Raw genomic sequence first — 15,017 nt, forward strand, 5'->3', positions numbered from 1 at the left:
CAGCCCCACGTCTTCATCATCTTCGGGGCATCGGTATGGGGGTGGAGGGCAATTAATGGGGGTAATTAGGGGGGTGGGGGGCAATTAAGGGGGCTGGGGGGCAATTGGGGGGGTAATTAGGGGCATGGGGGGCAATTGGGGGGGGATATAGGGGGGGAATAGAGCAGCCTGCAGCCCCACGTCTTCATCATCTTCTGGGCATCGGTATGGGGGGGGGGGCAATTAATGGGGGTAATTAGGGGGTGTGGGGCAATTATGGGGGTAGTTAGGGGGCTGGGGGGCAATTAAGGGGGTATTAGGGGGCTGGGGGGCAATTGGGGGGGGAACAAGGGGGGAATAGGGCAGCCTGCAGCCCCACGTCTTCATCATCTTCGGGGCATCGGTATTGGGGGGGGGGGGGGCAATTAATGGGGGTAATTAGGGGCATGGGGGGCAATTAAGGGGGTAATTAGGGGGCTGGGGGGCAATTAAGGGGGCTGGGGGGCAATTGAGGTGGAATATAGGGGGAATAGAGCAGCCTGCAGCCCCACGTCTTCATCATCTTCGGGGCATCGGTACGGGGGGGGGGCAATTAATGGGGGTAATTAAGGGGCTGAGGGGCAATTAAGGGGGTAGTTAGGGGGTTGGGGGGCAATTAAGGGGGTAATTAGGGGCATGGGGGGCAATTGAGGGGGGATATAGGGGGAATAGAGCAGCCTGCAGCCCCATATGTTCATCATCTTCGGGGCATCGGTATGGGGGTGGAGGGCAATTAATGGGGGTAATTAGGGGGGTGGGGGGTAATTAAGGGGGTAGTTAGGGGGCTGGGGGTGGCTGGGGGGCAATTGAGGGGGTAATTAGGGGGCTGTGGGGCAATTATGGGGGATATAGGGGGGAATAGAGCAGCCTGCAGCCCCACGTCTTCATCATCTTCGGGGCATCGGTATGAGGGGGGGGGGGCAATTAATGGGGGTAATTAGGGGGGTGGGGGGTCATTAAGGGGGCTGGGGGGCAATTGGGGGGGTAATTAGGGGGCTGTGGGGCAATTGGGGGGGGATATAGGGGGAATAGAGCAGCCTGCAGCCCCACGTCTTCATCATCTTCGGGGCATCGGTACGGGGGGGGGGGGGGGGGGGCAATTAATGGGGGTAATTAGGGGGCTGGGGGGCAATTAAGGGGGTAATTAGGGGGGTGGGGGGCAATTAAGGGGGCTGGGGGGCAATTTGAGGGTGGGAATAGGGGGTTAAGGGGAAATGGGGGGGCAATTGGTGGGGCAATTGGGGTGGTAAAAGGGGTTGGGGGTAATTGGGGGGTGGGGGGCATTTTGGGGGGGAAATAGGGGGGCAAATGGGCTGGGGGGCAATTGGGGGGGTAATGGGGGGGATGGGGGGAAATAGGGGGGTAATTAAGGGGGTGGGGGGCAATTAGGGGGGCAAATAGGGTTATGGGGGGAAATGGTGGGGCAGATAGGGGTGGGGGGGCAAATAGGGGGGTAAATAGGGGATAAAGGGGGGTAAATATGGGTGTGGGGGGGCAAAAGTGGGCAAATAGGGGATCAAATAGGGGCAATTAGGGGTAAAAGGGGGTAAATAGGGACAGTGGGGGGCAAATAGGGGGTAAATAGGGGCAGTAAGGGGGCAAATAGGGGTTTGGGGGATAAATAGGGGCAGTTATGGGGCAAATATGGGATGTTGGGGGCAAATAGGGGTTTGGGGGGGCAAATGGGGCAGTTATGGGCAAATATGGGGTGTGGGGGGCAAATAGGGGCAGTTATGGGGCAAATATGGGATGTGGGGGGGTAAATGTGGGTGTGGGAGGGCAAATAGGGGGCAAATAGGGGATCAAATAGGGGCAATTAGGGGGTAAAAGGGGGCAAATGGGGCAAATAGGGGGCAGATAGGGGGCAAATAGTGGCAGTTATGGGGCAAATAGGGGCTTGGGGGGGGCAAATAGGGGCAAATAGGGACAGTTGGGGGGCAAATAAGGGGTAAAGAGGGGTGTGGGGGGGGCAAATAGGGGCAGTTATGGGGCAAATAGGGGCAGTAATGGGGCAAATAGGGGCAGTTATGGGGCAAATATGGGGTGGGTGGGTAAATAGGGGCAGTTATGGGGCAAATAGGGGCAGTTATGGGGCAAATAGGGACAGTAGGGGGCAAATATGGGGTGGGGGGGCAAATAGGGGCAGTTATGGGGCAAATAGGGGCAGATATGGGGCAGTAAGGGGGCAAATATGGGCAGTTATGGGGCAAACATGGGGTGTGTGGGGGGCAAATATGGGGTGGGGGGGCAAATAGTGGGGCAAATAGGGGCAGTTATGGGGCAGATATGGGGTGTGGGGGGCAAATAGCGGCAGATATGGGGCAAATAGGGGCAGATATGGGGCAAATAGGGGCAGTTATGGGGCAGATATGGGGTGGGGGGGCAAATAGGGGCAGTTATGGGGCAGTAAGGGGGCAAATATGGGGTGGGGGGGTAAATGTGGGGCAAATAGGGGCAGTTATGGGGCAAATAGGGGCAGTTATGGGGCAAATAGTGGCAGTTATGGGGCAAATAGGGGCAGTTATGGGGCAAATAGGGGCAGTTATGGGGCAGATATGGGGCAAACATGGGGTGTGTGGGGGGCAAATAGGGGCAGTAAGGGGGCAAATAGGGGCAGTTATGGGGCAGATATGGGGTGTGGGGGGCAAATAGGGGCAGATATGGGGCAGATAGGGGCAGTTATGGGGCAGATATGGGGTGTGGGGGGCAAATAGGGGCAGATATGGGGCAGATAGGGGCAGTTATGGGGCAGATATGGGGCAAACATGGGGTGGGGGGGCAAATAGGGGCAGTAAGGGGGCAAATAGGGGCAGTTATGGGGCAAATAGGGGGGCAAATAGGGGCAGTAATGGGGCAAATAGGGGCAGATATGGGGCAAATAGGGGCAGTTATGGGGCAAATAGGGGCAGTTATGGGGCAAATAGGGGCAGTTATGGGGCAGATAGGGGCAGTTATGGGGCAAATAAGGGCAGTTATGGGGCAGTAAGGGGGCAAATATGGGGTGGGGGGGTAAATGTGGGGCAAATAGGGGCAGTTATGGGGCAGTTATGGGGCAAATAGGGGCAGTTATGGGGCAAATAGGGGCAGTTATGGGGCAGATATGGGGTGGGGGGGGCAAATAGGGGCAGTTATGGGGCAGATATGGGGCAGATATGGGGCGGGGGGGGTAAATGTGGGGTGGGGGGGGGCAAATGGGGCCCTATGGGGCTGGAATGAGGAAGTTCCCCCCCCCTCCCCCCCCTTGGAGCAGCCGCGCCCTCGTTACCCAACGTGTTAATTAATCCCGGCCTCGTTAACGAGTCACCCTGACTCAGCACTTTATTAAGGGGGGGGGGGGGGGTAATTAAGGCTTAATTAAGTGGGTCGAAGGGGGTAATTAAGGGGGTTGAGGGGGGTAATTAAGTTTGAAGGGGGTAATTAAGTTAATGAAGGGGGGTTAATTAATGAATGGGGGGTTGATGGATTTAATTAAAGGGGGAATTAATTAATGGTTGCAGGGGGATCTGGCGAGGAAGAAGATTTACCCCACGTTATGGTAGGGGCAATGGGGGGCAATGGGGGGTATATGGGGTGCTATGGGGTGCTATGGGGCGCTATGGGGTCCTATGGGGTGCTATGGGGTGCTATGGGGTGCTATGGGGTTTATGGGGTACTATGGGGCGCTATGGGGTCCTATGGGGTGCTGTGGGGTGCTGTGGGGTGCTATGGGGTGCTATGGGGTCCTATGGGGTGCTGTGGGGTGCTATGGGGCGCTATGGGGTGCTGTGGGGTGCTATGGGGTGCTATGGGGTCCTATGGGGTGCTGTGGGGTGCTATGGGGCGCTATGGGGTGCTGTGGGGTGCTATGGGGTGCTATGGGGTCCTATGGGGTCCTATGGGGCGCTATGGGGTGCTATGGCGCGCTATGGGGCGCTATGGGGCGCTATGGGGTCCTATGGGGTTTATGGGGCGCTATGGGGTCCTATGGGGTGCTGTGGGGTGCTATGGGGCGCTATGGGGTCCTATGGGGTGCTGTGGGGTGCTATGGGGCGCTATGGGGTCCTATGGGGTGCTGTGGGGTGCTATGGGGCGCTATGGGGTCCTATGGGGTCCTATGGGGTGCTGTGGGGTGCTATGGGGTCCTATGGGGTGCTGTGGGGTGCTATGGGGTGCTATGAGGTCCTATGGGGTGCTATGGGGCGCTATGGGGCCATATGGGGTTTATAGGGTGCTATGGGGTCCTATGGGGTGCTATGGGGTGCTATGGGGTGCTGTGGGGCGCTATGGGGCGCTATGGGGTCCTATGGGGTCCTATGGGGCGCTATGAGGTCCTATGGGGTCCTATGGGGTGCTGTGGGGTGCTATGGGGTCCTATGGGGTGCTATGGGGTGCTATGGGGTCCTATGGGGCGCTATGGGGTGCCCTATGGGGTTTATAGGGTGCTATGGGGTTTAAAGGGTGCTGTGGGGTGCTATGGGGTCCTATGGGGTGCTATGGGGTGCTGTGGGGTGCTATGGGGCCATATGGGGTGCTATGGGGCGCTATGGGGTGCCATATGGGGTTTATAGGGTGCTATGGGGTCCTATGGGGTGCTATGGGGTGCTGTGGGGCGCTATGGGGTCCTATGGGATTTATAGGGTGCTATGGGGCGCTATGGGGCGCTATGGGGTCCTATGGGGTGCTATGGGGTCCTATGGGGTGCTGTGGGGCGCTATGGGGTCCTATGGGGTGCTATGGGGTCCTATGGGGTGCTATGGGGTGCTATGGGGCGCTATGGGGTCCTATGGGGCGCTATGGGGTGCCCTATGGGGTTTATAGGGTGCTATGGGGTTTAAAGGGCGCTATGGGGTGCTATGGGGTGCTGTGGGGCGCTATGGGGTGCTATGGGGCGCTATGGGGTCCTATGGGGTGCTATGGGGTGCTGTGGGGCGCTATGGGGCGCTATGGGGTGCTGTGGGGCGCTGTGGGGCGCTATGGGGCGCTATGGGGTCCTATGGGGCGCTATGGGGCGCTATGGGGTCCTATGGGGTGCTATGGGGCGCTATGGGGTCCTATGGGGTGCTATGGGGTCCTATGGGGTGCTATGGGGTCCTATGGGGTGCTATAGGGTGCTATGGGGTGCTATGGGGCGCTATGGGGGGCCATATGGGGTTTATAGGGTGCTATGGGGTCCTATGGGGTGCTATAGGGTGCTATGGGGCACTATGGGGTGCCATATGGGGTTTATAGGGTGCTATGGGGTGCTATAGGGTGCTATGGGGTGCCATATGGGGTTTATAGGATGCTATGGGGTGCTGTGGGGTGCTATGGGGTCCTATGGGATTTATAGGGTGCTATGGGGCGCTATGGGGTGCCATATGGGGTTTATAGGGTGCTATGGGGTGCTATGGGGAGCCATATGGGGTGCTGTGGGGTGCTATGGGGTCCTATGGGGTGCTATAGGGTGCTATGGGGCGCTATGGGGTGCCCTATGGGGTTTATAGGGTGCTATGGGGTTTAAAGGGTGCTATGGGGTGCTATGGGGTGCTGTGGGGTGCTATGGGGTGCTATGGGGCGCTATGGGGTCCTATGGGGTGCTGTGGAGTGCTATGGGGCGCTATGGGGTTTATGGGGTGCCCTATGGGGTTTATAGGGTGCTATGGGGCGCTATGGGGTGCTGTGGAGTGCTATGGGGCACTATGGGGGGCCATATGGGGTTCATAGGGTGCTATGGGGTCCTATGGGGTGCTATAGGGTGCTATGAGGCATTATGGGGTGCTATGGGGTCCTATGGGGTGCTATAGGGTGCTATGAGGCACTATGGGGTGCTATGGGTTGCTGTGGGGTGCTATGGGGCGCTATGGGGGGCCTTATGGGGTTTATAGGGTCCTATGGGGTTTATGGGGTGCCCTATGGGGTTTATAGGGTGCTATGGGGCGCTATGGGGGGCTATGGGGGGCCATATGGGGTTTATAGGGCGCTATGGGGTGCTATGGGGCGCTATGGGGCGCTATGGGGTGCTATATGGGATTAATGGGGTCTATGGGGTCCCTATAGGTGGCTGTTCCGGGATGGGTGCTATGGGATGCCATATGGGGCCCTATAGGGTGCCATATGGGGTTTATAGGGTGCTATGGGGTGCTATGGGGCGCTATGGGGTGCTGTATGGGATTAATGGGGTCTATGGGGTCCCTATAGGTGGCTGTTCCGGGACGGGTGCTATGGGATGCCATATGGGGCCCTATAGGGTGCCATATGGGGTTTATAGGGTGCTATGGGGCGCTATGGGGCGCTATAGGGTGCTATGGGGTGCTATGGGGTGCTATGGGGCGCTATGGGGCGCTATAGGGTGCTATGGGGTGCTATGGGGTGCTATGGGGCGCCATGGGGCGCTATGGGGCTCTATGGGGCACTATGGGGCGCTATGGGGTGCTATGGGGCGCTATGGGGCGCTATGGGGCACTATGGGGCGCTCTATGGGATTAATGGGGTCCCTATAGGTGGCTGTTCCGGGATGGGTGCTATGGGATGCCATATGGGGCCCTATAGGGTGCTATGGGGCGCTATGGGGCGCTATGGGGCCCTATGGGGTTTATAGGGCGCTATGGGGCGCTATGGGGTGCTATGGGGCACTATGGGGCGCTATGGGGTGCTATGGGGCACTATGGGGCGTTATGGGGCGCTATGGGGCGCTATGGGGCGCTATGGGGCGCTATGGGGTGCTATGGGGCACTATGGGGCGTTATGGGGCGCTATGGGGTGCTATGGGGCGCTATGGGGCGCTATGGGGTGCTATGGGGTGCTATGGGGCACTATGGGGCGCTATGGGGCACTATGGGGCGCTATGGGGCACTATGGGGCACTATGGGGCGTTATGGGGCGCTATGGGGTGCTATGGGGCGCTATGGGGCGCTATGGGGTGCTATGGGGTACTATGGGGCGCTATGGGGCGCTGTATGGGATTAATGGGGTCCCTATAGGTGGCTGTTCCGGGATGGGTGCTATGGGGTGCCATATGGGGCCCTATAGGGTGCCCTATGGGGTTTATAGGGCGCTATGGGGCGCTATGGGGTGCTATGGGGCGCTATGGGGCACTATGGGGCGCTATGGGGCGCTATGGGGTGCTATGGGGCGCTATGGGGTGCTATGGGGCGCTATGGGGCGCTGTATGGGATTAATGGGGTCTATGGGGTCCCTATAGGTGGCTGTTCTGGGATGGGTGCTATGGGGTGCCATATGGGGCCCTATAGGGTGCCATATGGGGTTTATAGGGTGCTATGGGGCACTATGGGGCGCTATGGGGTGCTATGGGGCGCTATGGGGCGCTATGGGGTGCTATATGGGGTCTATGGGGTCCCTATAGGTGGCTGTTCCGGGATGGGTGCTATGGGATGCCCTATGGGGTTTATAGGGTGCTATGGGGCACTATGGGGTGCTATGGGGCGCTATGGGGTGCTATGGGGCGCTATGGGGCGCTATGGGGCGCTATGGGGCGCTGTATGGGATTAATAGGGTCCCTATAGGTGGCTGTTCCGGGATGGGTGCTATGGGGTGCCATATGGGGCCCTATAGGGTGCCCTATGGGGTTTATAGGGCGCTATGGGGCGCTATGGGGTGCTATGGGGCACTATGGGGCGCTATGGGGCGCTATGGGGCGCTATGGGGTGCTATGGGGTGCTATGGGGTTCTATATGGGATTAATGGGGTCTATGGGGTCCCTATAGGTGGCTGTTCCGGGACGGGCTCCTGCCGGAGCAGCTGTGGGTTGTGGGGTTTGCACGGACCCCGTTAACGGTGCCACAGCTCCGGGAAATGGTGCTGCCCCATATGAAGGTGAGACCCATAAGTCACCCCATAACTGACCCCATAACTGACCCCATAACCCCATAACTGACCCCATAAGTGAGCCTATAACCCCATAAGTGACCCTGTAACCCCATAACTGACCCCATAAGTCACCCCATAACTGACCCCGTAACCCCATAACTGACCCCATAAGTCACCCCATAACTGACCCCATAACCCCATAAGTCACCCCATAACTGACCCCATAACTGACCCCATAACCCCATAAGTCACCCCATAACTGACCCCATAACCCCACAAGTCACCCCATAAGTGACCCCATAACTGACCCCATAACCCCATAAGTCACCCCATAACCCCATATTGACCCCATAACCCCATAACTGACCCCGTAACCCCATAACTGACCCCATAACCCCATAACCCCATAACTGACCCCGTAACCCCATAAGTCACCCCATAACTGACCCCATAAGTGAGCCTACAACCCCATAACTGACCCCATAACTCCATAACTGACCCCATAACCCCATAACTGACCCCATAAGTGACCCTGTAACCCCATAACTGACCCCGTAACCCCATAACTGACCCCATAACCCCATAACTGACCCCATAAGTGACCCCGTAACCCCATAACTGACCCCGTAACCCCATAACTGACCCCATAACTGACCCCATAACTGACCCCATAACTGACCCCATAACCCCATAACTGACCTCGTAACCCCATAACTGACCCCATAAGTGAGCCTATAACCGCATAAGTGAGCCTGTAACCCCATAACTGACCCCATAAGTGAGCCTATAACCCCATAAGTGAGCCTGTAACCCCATAAGTGACCCTGTAACCCCATAAGTGACCCCATAACCCCATAACTGACCCCATAACCCCATAACTGACCCCATAAGTGAGCCTATAACCCCATAAGTGACCCTGTAACCCCATAAGTGAGCCTATAACCCCATAAGTGAGCCTGTAACCCCATAACTGACCCCGTAACCCCATAACTGACCCCGTAAGTCACCCCATAACTGACCCCATAACCCCATAACCCCATAACTGACCCCATAACCCTATGTCACCCCATAAGTGACCCCATAACCCCATAACTGACCCCATAACCCCATAACTGACCTTGTAACCCCATAACTGACCCCATAAGTGAGCCTATAACCCCATAACTGACCCCATAACCCCATAAGTCACCCCATAAGTGACCCCATAACCCCATAACTGACCCCATAACCCCATAAGTCACCCCATAAGTGACCCCATAACCCCATAACTGACCCCATAAGTGACCCTGTAACCCCATAAGTGACCCTGTAACCCCATAACTGACCCCGTAACCCCATAAGTCACCCCATAACTGACCCCATAACCCCATAACTGACCCCATAAGTGAGCCTACAACCCCATAACCGACCCCATAACCCTATAAGTCACCCCATAAGTGACCCTGTAACCCCATAACTGACCCCATAAGTGACCCTGTAACCCCATAACTGACCCCATAACCCCATAACTGACCCCATAACTGACCCCATAACTGACCCCATAACCCCATAACTGACCCCATAAGTCACCCCATAACTGACCCCATAACCCCATAACCCCATAACTGACCCCATAACCCTATAAGTCACCCCATAAGTGACCCTGTAACCCCATAACTGACCCCATAAGTGACCCTGTAACCCCATAACTGACCCCGTAACCCCATAACTGACCCCATAACCCCATAAGTCACCCCATAACTGACCCCATAAGTGAGCCTCTTACCCCATAACTGACCCCATAACTGACCCCATAACCCCATAACTGACCCCATAAGTGAGCCTGTAACCCCATAACTGACCCCATAACCCCATAACTGACCCCATAACCCCATAACTGACCCCATAAGTGACCCCATAACCCCATAACTGACCCCGTAACCCCATAACTGACCCCATAACCCCATAAGTCACCCCATAAGTGACCCTGTAACCCCATAACTGACCACATAACCCCATAACTGACCCCATAACCCCATAAGTCACCCCATAACTGACCCCATAACCCCATAACTGACCCCATAACCCCATAAGTGACCCCGTAACCCCATAACTGACCCCATAAGTGAGCCTATAACCCCATAACTGACCCCATAACCCTATAAGTCACCCCATAAGTCACCCCATAACTGACCCCATAACCCCATAACTGACCCCATAACCCCATAACTGATCCCGTAACCCCATATTGACCCCATAAGTGAGCCTATAACCCCATAAGTGACCCTGTAACCCCATAACTGACCCCATAACTGACCCCATAACTGACCCCATAACCCCATAACTGACCCCATAAGTGAGCCTATAACCCCATAAGTGACCCTGTAACCCCATAACTGACCCCATAACTGACCCCATAACTGACCCCATAACCCCATAACTGACCCCATAAGTGAGCCTATAACCCCATAAGTGACCCTGTAACCCCATAACTGACCCCGTAACCCCATAACTGACCCCATAAGTGACCCTGTAACCCCATAACTGACCCCGTAACCCCATAACTGACCCCATAAGTGAGCCTGTAACCCCATAACTGACCCCGTAACCCCATAACTGACCCCGTAACCCCATAAGTCACCCCATAACTGACCCCATAACCCCATAACTGACCCCATAAGTGAGCCTATAACCCCATAAGTGACCCCACAACCCCATAAGTGGCCCCATAAGTGACCCCATTAGTGACCCCGTAACCCCATAAGTGACCCTATAACCCCATAACTGACCCCATAACTGACCCTTTAACCCCATAAGTGAAACCATAGCCCCATAAGTGACCCTATAACCCCATAAGTGACCCCATAAGTGACCCCATAAATGACCCCACAACCCCATAAGTGACCCCATAACCCCATAAGCGAACCCATAACCCCACAAGTGACCCTATAGCCCCATAAGTGTCTCCATAAGTGACCCCGTAGCCCCACAACTGACCCCATAACACCATAGGTGACCCCATACCAACCCCATATTGACCCATATTGACCCCATAACCCCATACTGACCCCATTGTAACCCCATACTGACCCCATAGCCCCTAACTGGCCCCATATTGACCCCATACCGACCCCATAACCCTATAGTGACCCCATAGTGACCCCATATCGACCCCATATTGACCCATATTAACCCCATAACCCCATATTGACCCCATATTAACCCCATATGACCCCATATCGACCCCATATTGACCCATATTAACCCCATAATCCCATATTGACCCCATATGATCCCATACTGACCCTATAACCCCATATTGACCCCATATGACTCCATACCGACCCCATAACCCCATATTGGCCCCATATTAACCCCATACCCCCATATTGACCCTATATTAACCCCATATGGCCCCATATCAACCCCATAGCCCCATATTGAGGCCATATTGACCCCATATTAACCCCATATTGGCCCCATATTGACCCCATAACCCCATATTGACCCCATATTGGCCCCATATTAACCCCATAACCCCATATTAACCCCATATCAACCCCATACTGACCCCATATTGACCCCATACCCCCATTACTGACCCCATAACCCCATATTGACCCCATAAACCCATATTGACCCCATATTAACCCCATATTGACCCCATATTGGCCCCATATTAACCCCATAACCCCATATTAACCCCATATTGGCCCCATATTGGCCCCATATTAACCCCATAACCCCATATTGAGGCCATATTGACCCCATACCCCATATTAACCCCATATTGACCCCATAACCCCATATTGACCCCATATGGCCCCATATCAACCCCATAGCCCCATATTGACCCCATAACCCCATATTGGCTCCATATTGACCCCATACTGACCCCATAACCCCATATTGACCCCATATTGGCCCCATATTAACCCCATAACCCCATATTAACCCCATATTAACCCCATATTGGCCCCATATTGACCCCATATTGGCCCCATATTAACCCCATAACCCCATATTGACCCCATATTGGCCCCATATTGACCCCATACCCCATAGTAACCCCATATGGCCCCATATTAACCCCATAACCCCATATTAACCCCATATTGGCCCCATATTGACCCCATATTGGCCCCATATTAACCCCATATTAACCCCATATTGGCCCCATATTGGCCCCATATTAACCCCATAACCCCATATTAACCCCATATTGGCCCCATATTAACCCCATAACCCCATATTAACCCCATAACCCCATATTAGCCCCATATTGACCCCATATTAACCCCATAACCCCATATTAACCCCATATTAACCCCATATTGGCCCCATATTGACCCCATAACCCCATATTGACCCCATATTGGCCCCATATTAACCCCATAACCCCATATTAACCCCATATCAACCCCATACTGACCCCATATTGACCCCATACCCCCATTACTGACCCCATAACCCCATATTGACCCCATAAACCCATATTGACCCCATATTAACCCCATATTGACCCCATATTGGCCCCATATTAACCCCATAACCCCATATTAACCCCATATTGGCCCCATATTGGCCCCATATTAACCCCATAACCCCATATTGAGGCCATATTGACCCCATACCCCATATTAACCCCATATTGACCCCATAACCCCATATTGACCCCATATGGCCCCATATCAACCCCATAGCCCCATATTGACCCCATAACCCCATATTGGCTCCATATTGACCCCATACTGACCCCATAACCCCATATTGACCCCATATTGGCCCCATATTAACCCCATAACCCCATATTAACCCCATATTAACCCCATATTGGCCCCATATTGACCCCATATTGGCCCCATATTAACCCCATAACCCCATATTGACCCCATATTGGCCCCATATTGACCCCATACCCCATAGTAACCCCATATGGCCCCATATTAACCCCATAACCCCATATTAACCCCATATTGGCCCCATATTGACCCCATATTGGCCCCATATTAACCCCATATTAACCCCATATTGGCCCCATATTGGCCCCATATTAACCCCATAACCCCATATTAACCCCATATTGGCCCCATATTAACCCCATAACCCCATATTAACCCCATAACCCCATATTAGCCCCATATTGACCCCATATTAACCCCATAACCCCATATTAACCCCATATTAACCCCATATTGGCCCCATATTGACCCCATAACCCCATATTGACCCCATATTGGCCCCATATTAACCCCATAACCCCATATTAACCCCATATCAACCCCATACTGACCCCATATTGACCCCATACCCCCATTACTGACCCCATAACCCCATATTGACCCCATAAACCCATATTGACCCCATATTAACCCCATATTGACCCCATATTGGCCCCATATTAACCCCATAACCCCATATTAACCCCATATTGGCCCCATATTGGCCCCATATTAACCCCATAACCCCATATTGAGGCCATATTGACCCCATACCCCATATTAACCCCATATTGACCCCATAACCCCATATTGACCCCATATGGCCCCATATCAACCCCATAGCCCCATATTGACCCCATAACCCCATATTGGCTCCATATTGACCCCATACTGACCCCATAACCCCATATTGACCCCATATTGGCCCCATATTAACCCCATAACCCCATATTAACCCCATATTAACCCCATATTGGCCCCATATTGACCCCATATTGGCCCCATATTAACCCCATAACCCCATATTGACCCCATATTGGCCCCATATTGACCCCATACCCCATAGTAACCCCATATGGCCCCATATTAACCCCATAACCCCATATTAACCCCATATTGGCCCCATATTGACCCCATATTGGCCCCATATTAACCCCATATTAACCCCATATTGGCCCCATATTGGCCCCATATTAACCCCATAACCCCATATTAACCCCATAACCCCATATTGGCCCCATAGTGACCCCATATTGGCCCCATATTAACCCCATAACCCCATATTGACCCCATAACCCCATATTGACCCCATATTGACCCCATAACCCCATATTGACCCCATATGGCCCCATATCAACCCCATAGCCCCATATTGCCCCCATATTGGCCCCATATTAACCCCATAACCCCATATTGACCCTATATTAACCCCATATTGGCCCCATATTAACCCCATAACCCCATATTGACCCCATAACCCCATATTGGCCCCATATTGGCCCCATATTAACCCCATAACCCCATATTAACCCCATATTGGCCCCATATTGACCCCATACTGACCCCATAACCCCATAGTGACCCCATATTGGCCCCATATTAACCCCATAACCCCATATTGACCCCATAACCCCATATTAGCCCCATATCGATCCCATATTAACCCCATAACCCCATATTGACCCTATATTAACCCCATATTGGCCCCATATTGACGCCATATTGCCCCCCCCCCCCCCCCCCCCATTCCGCCGCCATCTTGCCCCCTTGGCGCCCCTTCCCCGTTGCCCAGGTGACCCCGTCGGACACGCCCCTTTTGGAGGACTTCCTGTCTCGTTTGAGTTTCGTTTCCGGTCAATATGGCGACCCGGAAGATTTCCGGAAGTTAGATGATCACGTGATTGCTCTGCCGGGCGGAAGTCGAGCTCATCGGATCTTCTATCTCGCTTTACCTCCAAGTCTCTATGGCACCGTCAGCACCAACATCCGGCACCGCTGCATGGGGGGCGGGTACGGGGGGGGGGGGGCGTTATAATGGGGGTCTATGGGGGGATTGGGGCCCTATAGACCCATATATCACCCCATAGCCCCCCATACCCCCCTATAGCCCCCCTATAACCCCCCATATCCCCCCATATCTGCCTCATATCCCCCCTATATCCCCCTATATAAGCCCATATCCCCCCTATATCCCCCTATATAAGCCCATATCCCCCCTATATTCCCCTATATAAGCCCATATATCCCCCCTATACCCCCCTATATAAGCCCATATATCCCCCTATATCCCCCTATATAAGCCCATATCCCCCCTATATCCCCCTATATAAGCCCATATCCCCCCTATATCCCCCTATATAAGCCCATATCCCCCCCTATATCCCCCTATATAAGCCCATATATCCCCCTATATCCCCCTATATAAGCCCATATCCCCCCTATATCCCCCTATATAAGCCCATATATCCCCCTATATAAGCCCATATCCCCCCTATATCCCCCTATATAAGCCCA

General features: G+C 54.1%; 1 protein-coding gene across 3 annotated transcripts in view; it reads left to right on the forward strand.

The window, feature by feature from the left end:
* Nucleotides 1–15,017, forward strand: part of G6PD (glucose-6-phosphate dehydrogenase) — a 41,147-nt gene that overhangs the window by 3,639 nt on the left and 22,491 nt on the right. For all 3 annotated transcript variants that reach the window (XM_085534839.1, XM_085534838.1, XM_085534840.1), the window contains exons 3-5: nucleotides 3,516–3,553; nucleotides 7,701–7,809; nucleotides 14,296–14,513. In XM_085534839.1, coding sequence (XP_085390965.1) covers nucleotides 3,516–3,553; nucleotides 7,701–7,809; nucleotides 14,296–14,513 — 365 coding nt within the window. The remainder of the gene's footprint in view (nucleotides 1–3,515; nucleotides 3,554–7,700; nucleotides 7,810–14,295; nucleotides 14,514–15,017) is intronic.

This window comes from Coturnix japonica, unplaced genomic scaffold, assembly GCF_054131305.1.
Source record: "Coturnix japonica strain WE unplaced genomic scaffold, WE-NBRP24 Scf102, whole genome shotgun sequence".
Classification (NCBI taxonomy): domain Eukaryota; kingdom Metazoa; phylum Chordata; class Aves; order Galliformes; family Phasianidae; genus Coturnix; species Coturnix japonica.